Source organism: the organism of the source record quoted next, unplaced genomic scaffold (genome assembly GCF_019419815.1).
Source record: "Pyrus x bretschneideri cultivar Hongxiangsu unplaced genomic scaffold, Pyrus_bretschneideri_v1 Contig16, whole genome shotgun sequence".
Lineage (NCBI taxonomy): Eukaryota > Viridiplantae > Streptophyta > Magnoliopsida > Rosales > Rosaceae > Pyrus > Pyrus x bretschneideri.
The window spans coordinates 6,705,863-6,722,114 of NW_025999457.1; the positions used below are offsets into that span (position 1 = coordinate 6,705,863).

General features: G+C 34.5%; 1 protein-coding gene across 2 annotated transcripts; it reads right to left on the reverse strand.

Annotated features, from left to right (window-relative positions):
- Positions 1 to 9,740: 9,740 nt before the first annotated feature.
- Positions 9,741 to 11,753, reverse strand: LOC103962037 (protein CASPARIAN STRIP INTEGRITY FACTOR 1-like). 2 transcript variants are annotated; one of them, XM_048581168.1, is made up of 4 exons: positions 11,489 to 11,753; positions 11,174 to 11,362; positions 10,296 to 10,351; positions 9,741 to 10,154 (listed from the first exon to the last, which is right to left on the reverse strand). In XM_048581168.1, exons 2-4 carry the CDS (start codon positions 11,310 to 11,312, stop codon positions 10,014 to 10,016), a joined length of 336 nt encoding a protein of 111 aa, XP_048437125.1. In that variant the 5' UTR covers positions 11,313 to 11,362; positions 11,489 to 11,753; the 3' UTR covers positions 9,741 to 10,013. The 2 variants fall into 2 exon arrangements, with proteins under 2 accessions (XP_048437125.1, XP_009372978.1); XM_009374703.3 differs by having other exon boundaries at positions 11,174 to 11,753.
- Between the last annotated feature and the right edge of the window lie 4,499 nt (positions 11,754 to 16,252).

Sequence of the window (16,252 nt, forward strand, 5' to 3'; positions counted from 1 at the left end):
CTCCTTACCAATTTCGTCCTAATTTTCGAATTTTTAGGTACGATTAGGGTTCCGTTGTTTGCCTTCGGTTCTCAATTCTATGGAATTTTAATTCAATTTTTTGTTTTTGTGTAATTTTGATCTTTTTGTGGTTTCTGTTGGTGTTTTTAGGTGTTATAGATTTAAAGGGGAAATTTTGAAGGAGATTGTAGATTCGGTATTAGATTATACAAAAAAAAAAAAAAATTGTAAGTTTGCTTCCCTAATCTTGGTTATTATTTTGGTGTTTGATTTGATTATACAAAACAAAATTTTGACTTTTAATCCGAGCATTGATGCGTAGAAAAATGCTACTTCGTACTACTAGATCGGAAGAACAATAAAATTGAGAGGCAATAGAAAGTAAAGTTGGGAATTGCAGAGAGTTTGATGGAGATGGGAGCTTTGAACAAATGAAGGAGATGTGAGTGAACTTACAATGCAGAAGAGTGTGAAGAAAAGCGAAAGGCTCTATTGGTGGCCATTGCTTCTCTGTTTTCTCTCTTCTTTCTCTTATTTCTGTGTATGCATGGGTGGATATTTACAGAATGTGGAAGAATGAATTGGAAGGGGAAGAAATGATTGAGAAAGTGGTTTATATTTTTTTTATTAATATATTTGTTGTCGATTTTATCCGACAAGAATGCTTTTATTTGTTCATTATTAATAAATTTTCTGTCGGTTATATCCGACACAAGTCCTGTCAGTTTAAGTATTTTCTGTCGGTTTTATTCGACAGAAAATGCTCTTATTTATTCATTATTAATGTATTCTCTGTCGGTTATATCCGACACAATTTCTGTAGATTTTAGAGTATTTTCTGTCGGAAAATTCATTTCCTGATGTTGGCAGATTTGTTGGTTATTATATCCGTCACTGCATCCATTTTCTGTTGGATTTTGCTTAATATCTGACAGTAATATGTGCTTTTTGTCGGTTATCATAGCGACACTAATAAATGGTTTCTTAGTAGTGAGCCATTGTGAACTCTATACACTTACAATTATGTTCTTTGAAGATTCTGCTTTCTACTGCAAATGAACCTATTTTTCAAGAATGGAGAATTCCTATGTAGTTCTTCTTTTGGTGCTGGTTGTTAGGTTGGGTTGTTGCTGTTTTATACAGCCTCCTGGCTTTTTTGTTTGCTTTTAGCTTGGCCTTTGTTGCCTTTGTTGTGTTGTAGTTTGTTGCTTCTTTTGATTCTCTTTTAATACAGTAATTCATTTACCCAAAAATAAACCTTTTTTCAAATTAATTAAAAGCATTAAAAGCTTCAATCAAGATTATGAGCCCTGTTTTTCACTCAAGGTTATGTCTCTATACAGTCCCTATACATGAGTACATATACTATGTATCTGGTGAGTCCATCCACTTTAGGAACTCACTTTCCGATCCATTGAAGATTCATTTTGTCCCTATATTTATTTTATACCCATTTTATATGGTGGTTGTCCTTATTAGCTCCTTTACACGACCATCTTCCTTGAATGGTGATCCTCTTACTGACCTATCCACTTATTGAAGCATTTTTGGAGGCCTATATTTACTTACACGCTCTCGCCCTGACATAGCCTATGCCGTCAATCTAGTATGTCAATACATGCGTGCTCATCGCTCCACCCATCTTCAAAGTGCAAAGCACATCCTTCATTTTGTTAAGGGTACGCTTTCATATGGTCTTTTCTTTCACAATACATCTTCTTTCAATTTACATGGGTTCTTTGATTCCGATTAGGCTGGTAGTGGTGAGGATTGTCATACAATTACTAGTGTATGCATCTTTCTTGGATCTAATATTCTTTCATGGATGGCTAAGAAACTATCTATTGTTTCTCGATCTAGCATGGAGGTTGAAGTTGTGCTCTTACTAGTACGACAGTTGAGATTCGTTGGTTCTGTCATTTATTTCACAAACTTGACATTCTCTTGTGCTTTCCTCCTTGCATCTTTGTTGGCAAGATGTATGCCCTACATATTGTTGCGAATCATATTTTTCATGCAAGGACAAGACACCTAGAAAATGACTATCTTTTATTTGGGAGCGGCTCAGCCTTGGTGTTCTTCGCACTTGCTATGTCCCTTTTGTGCGTCGGCTTGCTGAAATCTTCACTAAAGGACTCACTCCTAAGAAATTTCTTTCCTTGGTTCCCAAGCTTAAGCTCCACTATGTTTCATCTCACTTTATGGGGAAGGGGGTTTGAAGAGACAGACTTTCAACAAAGCCATCAACTTGTTCTACTCTTGGAAACCAGGAGTCTCAAGTACGTCCTACTTCATAAAATCTGATGTAATTATTAACTTCACTAAGATCTTTGAACAAATATAAAGAATTGAGATGAAAAACTAGAGAGCAATAATAGAGAGTATGTGTTGAGAGAGAATAATTGTATATTTTTAGATGCCATAAATGGCAATTTACACTTTGGTTTTATGGAGCATAATAATGTGCTCAATTACAATAATGCCCTCTAACTTCTATGGTTATTACCACAACAACTTCTAACAAACTTATCCTTATACCCACCTTAACTACCTACATATTACAACTAACCACACTTTTCAACTAATCACATTCTTCACTCTTAAGTAACCATATCATCACTAGTGACTATGGTTAATACTCTCCCCCTCAAGCTAAGCTACTAGAGCTTAGATTGACAACAAGACATCTTCAAGAACACTAAGTCCCTAATGCATTTATAGACTACTGAGGAAGAACTCCAATATTGAGATTGTTGCAATGTTTAAGAAATACTGGACTATGAAGACCTTTTGTGAATACATTAGCTACTTGTTCTTCAGTGAGGAGTTGAGATTGTTGCAGTGTTTAAGAAAGACTGGACTATGAAGACCTTTTGTGAATACAATAGCTACTTGTTCTTCAGTAGGAATGTATTGCACAATAATATCCCTTTGTTCTACTCTTGGAAACCAGGATTCTCAAGTACGTCCTACTTCATAAAATCTGATGTAATTATTAACTTCACTAAGATCTTTGAACAAATGTAAAGAATTGAGATGAAAAACTAGAGAGCAAGAAGAGAGAGTATGTGTTGAGAGAGAATACTTGTATATTTCTAGATGCCATAAATGGCAATTTACACTTTGGTTTTATAGAGCATAATGATGTGCTCAATTACAATAATGCCCTCTAACTTCTATGGTTATTACCACAACAACTTCTAACAAACTTATCCTTATACCCACCTTAACTACCTACACATTACAACTAACCACACTTTTCAACTAATCATATTCTTCACTCTTAAGTAACCATGTCATCACTAATGACTATGGTTAATTCTCCCCCCCCCCCCTCAAGCTAAGCTACTAGAGCTTAGATTGACAGCAAGACATCTTCAAGAACACTAAGTCCCTAATGCATTTGTAGATTACTGAGGAAGAACTCCAATGTTGAGATTGTTGCAGTATTTAAGAAAGACTGGACTATGAAGACCTTTTGTGAATACATTAGCTACTTGTTCTTCAGTGAGGAGTTGAGATTGTTGCAGTGTTTAAGAAAGACTGGACTATGAAGACCTTTTGTGAATACAATAGCTACTTGTTCTTCAGTGAGAATGTATTGCACAATAACTTTTTTGGTACTTTTTCTCGAACAAAATGGTAGTCTGTGTCTAGATGTTTAATTTTTGAGTGAAATACTGGATTAAAACACAAGTCTAATGCTGACAAATTATCACATTATAAGTGAGGTGGTATGGGAATAAACTGGTTCAAATCTTCTAGTAATGAATGGATCTAAAACACATCAATTGCACAGTGAGCCAAAGCTTTATACTCAGCTTATGTGGAACTTCGAGACACTATGGATTGCTTCTTAAACTGCCATGAGATTGGATTAGAACCAATATAAACCACATAGCCAATGATAGACCCCTTAGTGTTGATAACTGCTGCCCAATCAAAGTCGGAATAGGCTAAAATGGTAGAGTCAGTTGATTTTGCATTTTAAACCACAAGGAATGGTTCCCTGCAAATATCTCAAAATCTGTTTAACCAAATGCATATGTAACTCAAATAGCTTTATCATGTATTGGCAAACAACATTGACAACATAAGTTATATCTGGTCTTGTAAATGTAAGGTATTAAAGTGCACCTACTAAGCTTTTGTACTGAGTTGGATCTTCAACAGGAATTCCTTCAGACATAAGTATTTGAGAGTGAGGCTTTGATGGAGTTAAAGTGGGTTTACATGACTCCATGCCTGCTTTCTTTAGCAACTCCTTTGTGTACTTTGATTGATTAAGAAATATAGATCTATCTGATTGATATTGAACTTGAAGTCCTAAGAAATATGTCAATTGTCCCATGTCTTTTAAATCAAAGACCTCTGCAAGTTAGGAAATGACATATTGTATCTTTGCAAGATTTGAACCAGTCAATTTTATGGCATCCATATATAATAGCATGATAATCACATCTCCATCATGTTCTTTCACAAATAGACTAGTATCAGACATTGAGGTTTTAAATCCCTAGGAAGGAAGAAAGCTAGTAAACTTCGAATTCCATGCTCTTGGAGCCTGTTTGAGACTGTATAGAGATTTAATTAACCTACAAACATGTGCTGGATGCTTGGAATCCACAAAACCTTGTGGTTGTTTCATGTAGACTTCCTCCTCAAGTTCCCCATGCAGAAATGCATTCTTGATGTCTAATTGTCTCAAACTCCAATTGTTTTGAACTCCCAATGCAAGTATTATTCGAACTATAGTGTGTCGAACTACTAGACTGAATGTCTAAAAGTAGTTTAGACCTTGTTCTTGACTGTAACCTTGCACCACCAACCTTGCCTTATACCTCGCAACTGTCCCATCAGGATTTCTTTTGATTTTGTACACCCATTTACTCCCAATAATAGTGCTATTTACTGGAGGGGGAACTAATCTCAAAGTTCCTTGAGTTGTCAATGCATAGAATTCCTCTTGCATGGCATTTTGCCATTGTACTATTGTGGATACTGCTTTAAAATGTTTAGGTTCTTCAACCTCAGTTATATCATTAATAAATGAGAATCTTCCACACATGTAATCAAATTCTGATGATACACTAGAATCTTAGAATTGTAATGATTTTAACTCTAGTAAAGCAGCAACAAGAGATGAATAGTTTTGTCTTTGAATAGCTTATGTCTTTAGTCGAGTTTGGATGCTATGATCTAAACATTGAGCAGTGTTGTGAGTGTCAAGTGAAGAAGAAATAGGGAATATTACCTGGAGTTGTGTAGGATCAAGGACAAGAAGCAAAAGAGGTGTATCAGATGAGGAGGAAAGAGTATTGCCTATTGTAGATGCTGAGCCATGCACTTGACTACTGATATCTTGATTTTCTGTGTTTGTAGAAGCATTGGGATTGATAGAAATACTGGAAGACCCCTCATCTTGTAAAGAAATGTTCCCAGACTGACTTAAAGAAGAAACTGAATAGAGATGACCATTTTGATTTGCTGCATTTTCATGATGTAGAACTAGTGTTGGAATTGGAACTGGAATAACAACTAATCTAACCAAATGAGATGATGTAAACGAATCCATAGGTTTCTGAGACATGTTCTGTTATGAGTCTTGAATATAAGGAAATACCATTTCATCAAAAAGTACATGCCTTGAAACAATGCATTTCCTAGTTTTGGGATTGTAATAGATAACATCTTTATAACCCATTGAATATCCCAAGAAAATACATCTCTCAGATCTTGGTTGTAGTTTATTGTTGTTATATGGTCTTAACCATGGATATACAGCAGTACCAAATATCCTTATAGACTTCAAATCTGGTTGCTTGGTATACAATCTTTTGTAAGATGATCTAGTGCCAAAGACTTAAATGCCATCCTATTGATCAAAAACACTACATGTGCACATGCATAATACTAAAATTCAGCACGTAAACCAGCAGCAATAAGCAAAGTGATAACAGTTTCAACAACATGCTTGTGTTTCCTTTCTACCACTCCATTTTGTTGTGGAGTAAGGACAAGAGATCATATGTTCAATCCCTTTTGAATCAAGAAAAGCTTTAAATGCAAGACTAGTGTATTCTCCTACTCCATCAGTTTGTAAACATTTAATTACAGTTCCAAATTGAGTGTGAACAAAATTATATAACCTTACAAACACAGCAAGTGTATCAGATTTGTTGCACAATGAAAAAATCCACACAAACTTTGTATATTCATCAACAAACATTACATAATATTTATACTCTTCAATAGATTTTATAAGAGATTGTCCCCAAATATCTGAGTGAACCTTCTGAAATGGCAGAGAACATTTATCACTTCTAACAAAAAAAGGAATCCTTGACATCTTGCCTTTTATAGAATGAGTACACAGACTATGAGTACTATCTATATCTATACTTATATTAGACTGTTTTAACATAGCGGACAATATTTCATGTGTTGGATGATCCAATTTTTGGTGCCAAAGTTTTGACTTTACCAACTATCCTAAAAAGCTGAATTATGCATTGTGGATTGCACTCATCTTGATCCTTTCACAACTGGTATTTGAAACAGCTCCCTAGGCTTACTCTTTCCTTGATACAAAATCTCCTTTGTCTTCTTATCTTACACAAAAAACTCACTTTCATCTCAAATAAACTAACTAGGGTTATCAACACATATTGTTGTACACAAATAAGACTCCTTGCAATTTTAGGAACATGTAACACATTATTAAGGATCAATTAATGAGAATTGTGTTTGAGTATAGTTGAACCAATATGTTAATTGTTAGACCTGTGCCATTGCCAATTGTGATTTTCTTCCAACTTTCAAATAGAGTGACTTGATTGAATGCATTCACATCAACAGCAATACGATGATAAGCTCCAGCGTCAACAATCCATGAATCTTGTTTAACATATTGAGGTGTTTGTTATGTTGCCATAGCATTCAATGTTGCAGGTGGAGGTGGACCTTGAAATGCATAATTTTCCCTGTGAAAACACTCTAGTGAAAAATGTCATCTTTTTCCACAAATCTAACATTCTAGCATGAAACTTGTAGATGATATATTTAAATTTTGATGGAGACACAGAGGCAAAACGTTCCACAAGATTTGACCAAGCTTCAAATGTAGTTTTACAACCAAGAACATATTCAATAGCTTCATCAGATAGAGTTACCAATAACAAATTGAGCAATGGTATATCTGTTGATTCACATTCAATGTATGATGTAGTAATCTCAGTTGTGATCCCAGTGTTAGTATGTATCACAAATTTTGGTGGACATACATCAGTACCATCAAAATGACCAAACATTTTATAGTATTTAAGAACTGACTTAAACTGAAATGCCGATTTAGCAAAATTGTCATCCTTCAGTTTTATTGTAAGCATGCCCAAAAAACTCTCAACCTTAACAGTAGTTGTAGACATGATGAAATACTCAAGAAACACAAATTGCAATACTTCATAGAAGAATTTCACCCTCTGAAGTGAGAATGATACTTACTGCTATCTAGTTATCCAAGAACGATTGGCACTTACTATTCAAGAAAGATTGACACTTTCTTTATATGCCAAGAAAGATTGATATCTTCAGCTAAATCAAGAAAGATTGACACTTTCTTGAATTACCAACAAATAAAAAAAATTTAGAAATCACATGAACATTCGAGCAATCAACTCAAAATTCCCAAACCATAGAATCTTGGAAACTTTTAATTGTAGAATGGTTAACACAGATGCAGAATACTGACGAATCAAATCTCCAAATTACTGATTGAGAATACAAACAATAGCACCTTAGCAACATCAACAATGTCGCGAACCTTCAAAACCCAATTTTTGAAGAACTGCAGAATTGAATCACCACCAAGAACCAGAGGACCTTCAAAGTTGAATCAGCGGAAGAGATGAAAGCTTCAGGATTAGAAATGGTTGTGAGCCTTTGCTGGCGATGATACCATATTAACTTCACTAAGATCTTTTAACAAATGTAAAGAATTGAGATGAAAAACTAGAGAGCAATAAGAAAGAGTATGTGTTGATAGAGAATGATTGTATATTTCTAGATGCCATAAATGGCAATTTACACATTGGTTTTATAGAGCTAAATGATGTGCTCAATTACAATAATACCCTCTAACTTCTTGGTTATTACCACAACATCTTCTAACAAACTTATCCTTATAACCACCTTAACTGCCTACACTTTACAACTAACCACACTTCTCAACTAATCACATTCTTCACTCTTAAGTAACCATGTCATCACTAATGACTATGGTTAATAGTAATAAGTGGCGAAGCTAAAAATTTACAATGATGGGGTTAGAAATTTACCCTCGGCTGGTGATGTCATCATCGGAGTATTAGACACCGGCATTTGGCCCAAGAGCAAGAGCTTCAATGACACCGGATTTGGACCCATGCCCATGTAATTGCTTCCCCCAATAAATAGATCCCCACCCACCCAAATTAACACAGGAAGAAAGCACACTAACATAAGTAGCTTCATTTCACAAAACAACCCTTCACATTCTCATGATTCATCATCATCTGAAAAAACCGAATTCCCTCGCTAAAACATCCATTTCTCCCAAACTCGTTTATAATGCTTGTCCTTGAAACCACGCCCCTTTGTGGCACGCTTTCAAATAGCAAAACAACATAACCCATATCCCCATTCTTCCCAAACCCATCAATCATCACATCCCACGTAACCATACATGGTTCAGACATTTCCTCAAACACCTTACACGCATCGCACAACTTACCAAGCTCTGCATAGAAGCTCACAAACGAGGTCTATATAAAACGGTTGTGCAAAGTGTATGGAACCCATCGAGGAGTCCAAAGAATCCAAATCCCCACTTGACGACGATGGAGTACCGGCCGATTCGACACTCTAGACAGGGCAAGCCGAAAACGTAGGTCTGATGATCTGTAGGATGCCAGGCAGTAGATTCACAATGGTGGGAAGATTTAGCAGGGGGAGAAGAGGCATTGATGGAGTGATGGCTAACAAATGGAGCAGCAGCTCCTTCTTCTTGCTTGGGCTATCGACACAAGGTTATTGGGGTCAAGGAATCCCATTGCCCCCACCTTGACTTCGCTACTGATGGTAATTACTTCCATGTAATTATTCTATTCATTATATTCTCTTGGTACATATTCTATGAATGAGACTCCAAAAGTCCACTAAATGCAATTATACATTGGAATGAATATAAAGACTGGAACACGATTCTTACCATACACTATGATATTATTTTTATCACTCAAAATTCTGTAAAAACTTAATATTACCAAACACTTAACTGTTTTTACTTTAGAATTGAAACTGTAAAAACACCATGTTAGACTCTATTGTTGCTTGTTTAACTTCGGTGCGCCCTTTTGCAAAAATAAAAATAAAAATTAGTAAACTACCATGGCTTCTAATTATTCTTCTACTAGTTTTTGAACCTTCTCATTTTATATTTGTAAATACAACAAATGTCATTCATAATATTTAAATTCAGAAATTTGTTTGACAAAGTAAAAGCTAGATGTCACTCTATGCTAATTATTTACTGACAATTTTCAGCAGTTATATTATGTAACATTCAAAACTAAATGTTGTAATTCATATGTTATTTTCAACAAACAAACAAAAAAGTATATATCGTAATGTATGATCTGAATAACTCCAAACAAAACAAAGAACTGCAAGAGGGGATGAGTTCCCAGAATTACGCATATAGATTGGTCATTATTCAGTTCATGCAGACATATATAGGTGAAACTAAATGCCCTACACGCATAAACATCATTCTTCATATGACTTAATTAAAATACAATATTACACTTTAAAACTTAGTATATATGTCTATATATATCTCACATAATTACACTAGCTAGGATTTCTTTTATAGTAGTGGGTACACAGAAGCTACTTCATTTATTTAATTAATATAATTAAGTCACTAATCCGACTGCAAACGCCGAAGGCTAAAACGCTAAACCATCACGATCATCTCAGTTGGGAATGAGCTTGAAAGGAGGCTTAACAAGAGCAGGTGCTGGATCATATCGTCCATAGTCTTTGGTGTTAGCTCTAAGAAGCCTTTCATGGATTCTAGCTACTTCTTCGTGGTTCAATGGCTTCCCTAACATTTCCTACCACATGAAAATCAGATAACGCGCGAGTCAGATGCAAAACTTATGAATTTATACAAGTAATACTAATTAATTAGGAGGAGGAAGAAGAAGGAGGAGATCATAAACACCAGAATTTCTGAAGCCTTTCTAGTTACAAACCTCTGTGTTTGCATCCACTTCTTTGGCCAACTTGTTGACAAACTTCGATTTTCGACCTGCAAATGCAGTTCTCATATCATGCATATTAAGAGTAAGGGTGAAATTCTTTCTTTTGCATAGATTAATATCTTGTTGCGCAATATTCCTAGAAGAATCAAAAGAGTAGAAGTTTATGAAAACTGTAGTAGTTACTTTATTTATAAGGAAAACTAATGGAAAAGACTTGAAAATAAAGGGTAAAGTGAATAGTACAAAGATTGACTTTTTAGTATAAAAATGTGATTTTTCATTAAAGTGAATAGTACCGGAAACTTTTTGTTAAAATTCCCTTATTTATATGCTTCTACATGATCTGCTCTGACGTAATAAGTATCAAGCAAAGTGAAATTCTTTCTTTTGCATAAATTAATATCTTGTTGCACAATATTCCTAGAAGAATCAAAAGAGTAGAAGTTTATGAAAACTATAGTAGTTACTTTATTTATATGCATGATCTGCTCTGACGTAATAAGTATCAAGCAAAAGATCAAATCCATGCACACTAGCTAAATTTTCATAAATATCATGACTAAGGGGCTTCTGGAGCTGCTAATTATGCATGAGGGTATAACTACAAGAAATCAGGGTTTTACGAGGATCATTTTGGTTACTAAAAATACCAATTCTTGGCGTTAATTGTTTCGTCAGTAGAGCTCTTTTTTCTTGTAGTGCATGCATATACATATACATACATACATACATACATACATACATACATATATATATATATATATATATATGCGTGTGTGTGTATGTGTGTATACAGACACATCTCTGACAATGCAAGGATTTATATGACTAATTAAAAGCAAGGGCTGCAGACTTATAGAAAGACCAACCTGCTGCGAAAGAGGATGAGAAAAATGATGCTGAAATCAGAAGAAAGAGGATGCTGAACTTCTTGAGGAACATGAAAGCCATGTTGTTAGGCAACTTTGTTGTTGGATCTTGTTTCTTTCTGAGGGTCTCTACTCTCATTCAAGTTCAAAGAATTTTAATGGACCAAATGATATGTGCTTCCTATATACCTATAATGTAATGTAAAGGAACGTTAAATCTACTTGAGAGGATTTCTTAGAGAGAAACAGAAAATTGGGAATTCTTAGAGATAAACAGAAAATTGACAGTTAATTATAAATTAATCAAAGCTTTACACTTTTTAGTTTTGAATTGTAATGAAAAGGTGACATAGACCACTTTTCTTTTGTTGGGGCACTAAGTCTAACAAGTTAGTGGACTTATATAGTTAATTAACAGAATAGTACTTAATGTATGACCCTCAGTGGAAATTATCATAAAACCCCTAATTGTCTTGGCAAAACTTTCTTTCTAACTTTGCAATCAAAATAACACATTTCTGTTTATAAAAATTTTAACAGTACAATCAAAGACTTTCGAAAAAAAAAAAAAAAAAAAGAAAAAAAAAAGAAAAAAAAAGAGGAAAAACACCGAAGTTCGAATAGAGGAATAAAATTAAGCTTAAAATGGAAAAACAATAGAAACCAGATTGAAAAAAATCGATATAAATTTGGGACACCCCATCATGAATGAGCATTTACATATTTGAGCTTGCTATACATGTTCAATTCAGTTACGAGTACACTCAAAAGGACTGAAATGGAAATTTGGAAGGCATGTAAGTTTGGTGAGTAATTAAATGTTTTTCCTGTGGCTGTGCTTGAATTAAAAAGAAACATAAGGTATATAAATTGCTTTTATGGACGACTAGTGCTTTCAATTATCTATAAAGACAAGGACAACACACCAAATACCACTGAAAGGTCGCTGGTGGAGAATAAAGAGAAGCATGCACTGTAATACCTAAAATAATCCATCTTTCTTTAATTTATTTTTTATAAAAAGTGGTGTTAGGGCAACCCCTAACTTAAGCAAACCATCCGTACCCTTGGCCTCCAATAATTGGCCAATCTATCCCTTCCCTAACATCCAGTCAATTATTGTCTAATTTGATCTTAGACCCAATTAGCACGTCATATGATCATTTGATCTTCGACCCAATCAGCACGTCATATGATTAATGGGAATGTGGGAAGTTATGCACTAATTTCAGAAATTAGTGTGGGATATTTGAGATGTTTGCCATCAATCACAAAATATACCTCACTAGGATGAAGGCATAGTCAAGCCCATATATGCCTGCATGCATGTTTTACAACCATAGCTTAATTCAGTTCTTAAATTTCCCGGAAACGAAATATATGCCATGTACATATGTCATCCACTTTAACAACTAGTTGCAACTTTAAATGTGAGTTGGTTAGAACAGCGCGTATGCATTCTTCCATTCAAACTCGTTCCTTACACCAAAGTTTTAATCTCTCTTTCAATATATTAGAATAGTTTAAAATATCACTTTGTAAAGAAAGAAAAAAAAACTAATTAACTAATTTCAATTAATATTACATTATTGGTTTGTGTTGTAAATATGAAATGCATTCTTGATAATTTCTCCTCTGTCGCACACTTCTAACCAACGATCTGCACATATAGGATAAGCTTGTTTAAGTTCCAAAGAATTGCTAAAAGAAAAAGGTTCCATATATAGAATTGCATGGCTTGAGTAGGCTATGTATTATGGCTACAACCTTTAGTCATTAATTTTTCATTCTTTAAAATTTTTAGAATGATATATGCCTTTTAGCATGAAGACTATAACAGAGTGGAATGACATATGTGCAGAGAATATGAGTATCCATATATAATATCTCCTGAATCTCCTCTAGAGATTGCCACTAACTTTTATTTATTTAGTTTATGTTGACAATGGGGACATGAAATTGAAAGAGAATAAAAATTATATGTTAAAATTAGTGGTGGAGTTAGAATTTTGAAATAATTGAATCATATGATTTCGACCATAAAAACTTTATTAGACCATTTCATTGAGCACCTGTTAGGAACATGTTAATTCTTACCAACATCTACTGAAGGCTTATGTCAACATATGTCAACAACTACTATGATATGTAGGGACTTGTCAAAGGCGGCTATAGGAAACTATAAAGTAATGTAGAAGACTGCAAAGGCTTGTAAACTGAGGCATTTCCTCAAGCATTTCATGCTCATAATAGAGTTGCACACAAGAAGAGAGGAAAAGAAGACATGATGATAAAAGAATAGAAGAATTAGTAGGAGGAGGTTGTAAATTAGTTTGCCCTAACTATTTACAGGATCAAATACAATACAGATACAAATATACATAGGTTTTTTACGTTGTTGAGGTTATGCATAACCAATGACCCTATGCTGGCTCCGCCATTTATTAAAATGTCAGGAATTCAAGTAATTCCAATTATGTTAGCAATCAATAACCGTCGACAAAATAAATAAATAGATAAAACTTAGTAAAAATGATTGTATCTAAATTGCAAAATAAATTTAAACAAGCCAAATCACCAAAAACAAAATTCATACAATGCAATTAGTACTTTTAATTTGAAATACGTACAAAACCTAAAAATGTTCACTAAGTGTTCAATGAAATGATTGCTCGATTACTCTCGTCCACATGCGTCGAAAACACTCAGCACCACTCGTATGTCCCGCTCGGCATCTCGATCGAATTTATAGGTAATTGACACTTTTGCTCAACTTAACCTATCAAATATAGTTTCATTGATCTCTTTATGGGGCTATTTGCCGCACCAGCTTGCACTAGACATCATGTAGCCTTTGTTTTTATTCTTTGGCTAGTGGTTTTTGACACTCCTCTCTTAGCCTCATGTACTCCACATTTAAGTGCAAGATAAATTGTTGGATTTTCATTAAAACTCTCTTATATATTTAATTTGGAGTATAGTTGATAAAAATAAAAATTTCAAAATTAAAAAAGAAAGAGAGTACCTAAATCGCTAGCTTGTTGTAATATACATGTGGATACCACATATTGAAATTAAGAAGAAGAAACAATTTGGCTTTTCAAACCAAAGTAAATGTTATTATGCATGTGTATGTTGGTGAAACGGTAGCTTATGTCTCTTAAGATTTTCATGAGTTGAAGACTTTTGCTCCACATCATTGAATGATATATCTTGTAACACTAGTAGAAAAAATTATTTGCACGACAATGGGAAAATCGTCGCGCAAGACAATTTTGCTTGATGAAATAGGATATTGGTCACGCAAAAAAGGTCAACTTTGAGCGATGCAAATCTTTGTTAGGCAAACCCAATTTGCACGATGAAAACAGTATACTTGTCACTCAAAGTATGAAAGGAAAAACGCGGGTAAATTTTTTGGCACGCAAAACATGCGCTAAAAAGGCTTCGTCGCACAAGCTACTATCAGTTTTGCCTTCGACAATTCAGTGCATGTGAATCAAAGGAATCAATAATGTATTTAGTGCAGATGTTTGCACGACAAAGCCTTCGTCGTGCAAAGACCCTAACCTTCCTATAAATATGCGCTTCTGCTCTCCTTGTTCTTCACAATTATGTTCGTGCTGTGATGGAGGATAAAAACCGGAATGAGAGCGTGCGCACCAACCCTTATGATTTGAGGCATGTGGAGTTCACGCATGCAATTGGTGAAGCTATAAGTAATATTATCCTATTGCCTAGTGACGTTCTTGGAAATATGTGCCTGAGAATGCGAAGAAGGTGGTGATGGATCATTTATTAGTAAGTATACTGTTGATATATCAATAATTAATTTTTGTGACATTTTTTGTTATATGTTGGAATTAATTATTTGCATATAAGTGTAACAGTGTAAGTATACTTTTGATGATGATACGAACAAAGAGTTGATGAAGCTGATGGAGGAGGCGTTAAAGGGAGGTTACAAGCGATGGCATGATGACATGGAGCAGAATTGAGGACCATCGAAACAGTAGCTTTAAATTTATGTTTTTGAGGACAATATTCAAATTTAAGGTTTTTTTTATAAGTTATGTATTTGGAATTAATTAGGCTTTAATTCCTGTTTGGGTTTTTAAATAATTGAATGGATTAATTCAATTTATTTAAGGTTTTAATTATTTGTAGAATAAATATTATAACTGAATATTTGTTTGTAATTATTTAAGGTTTTAATTATTTTGTGGAAAGTTTTTTTTTTCTTCCGATGTTTGCGTGATGACGAAGATTTCATCGCACAAGATGACTTTGCACGACAAAGTCTTTTGCCGCGCAAGATGGCTTAGCGTGACGACTACTACTGTTCGTCGCACAAAGTTTTATGAACATAGTCAAATTGTTCAGTCAGGCATCAAACGCTCCCATTTATAGCAGGGAGTTGTAACAAACTTGCGCGACCGAGGGTTTGCCGCGCAAAGTGTGTCAAGTTTTATATGAACACAGTTTCAGAACCCTATTTTGCGAAGGTTTTATAACAAACCATGGTCGATTTGATTTCAGATTCAACGAAAGGTTGGGAGGGAGAAGGCTCTCATGAAAGGAAAGGTAAAAAAAAATTATTGTCAAGTTAATTGTTTTACATTTGATATGGTTGAAATTATTGTTTTAATAGGCTATTACGTTTTAATTTATTGTGGTAGGAAAAAAAATGAAGAAAGCTGTGGTGACATTAGAGAGGTACCGACGTAAGCATTTGCCATCATTTGGTGACAAAAGTTCTGCTGAAGTGTACGCCGAACTTATTTTCGATATAAGGGGATTGGTGCGGGAAAAGTGTTCTATCAAGTTTAACTCTTGGAAAATGGTGCAAGTGGACGTGAAGAACTACATGCTGCAAGAGTTCTTGATAAGTTTATATTAAAGAATGTGCAATTGTTTTTGTTTAAAAATAATATTTTTGCGATACTCCATTTAATTTTATTGCCATTACATGACACACCCCGACCTAAATTGAGCCATGCTGGCCGTCACGTGATGGTGACGTAGCCATGCGCGCAATGCGGAAGTGACAGTGATATGAAGATGTGAGAAATCAAAAAC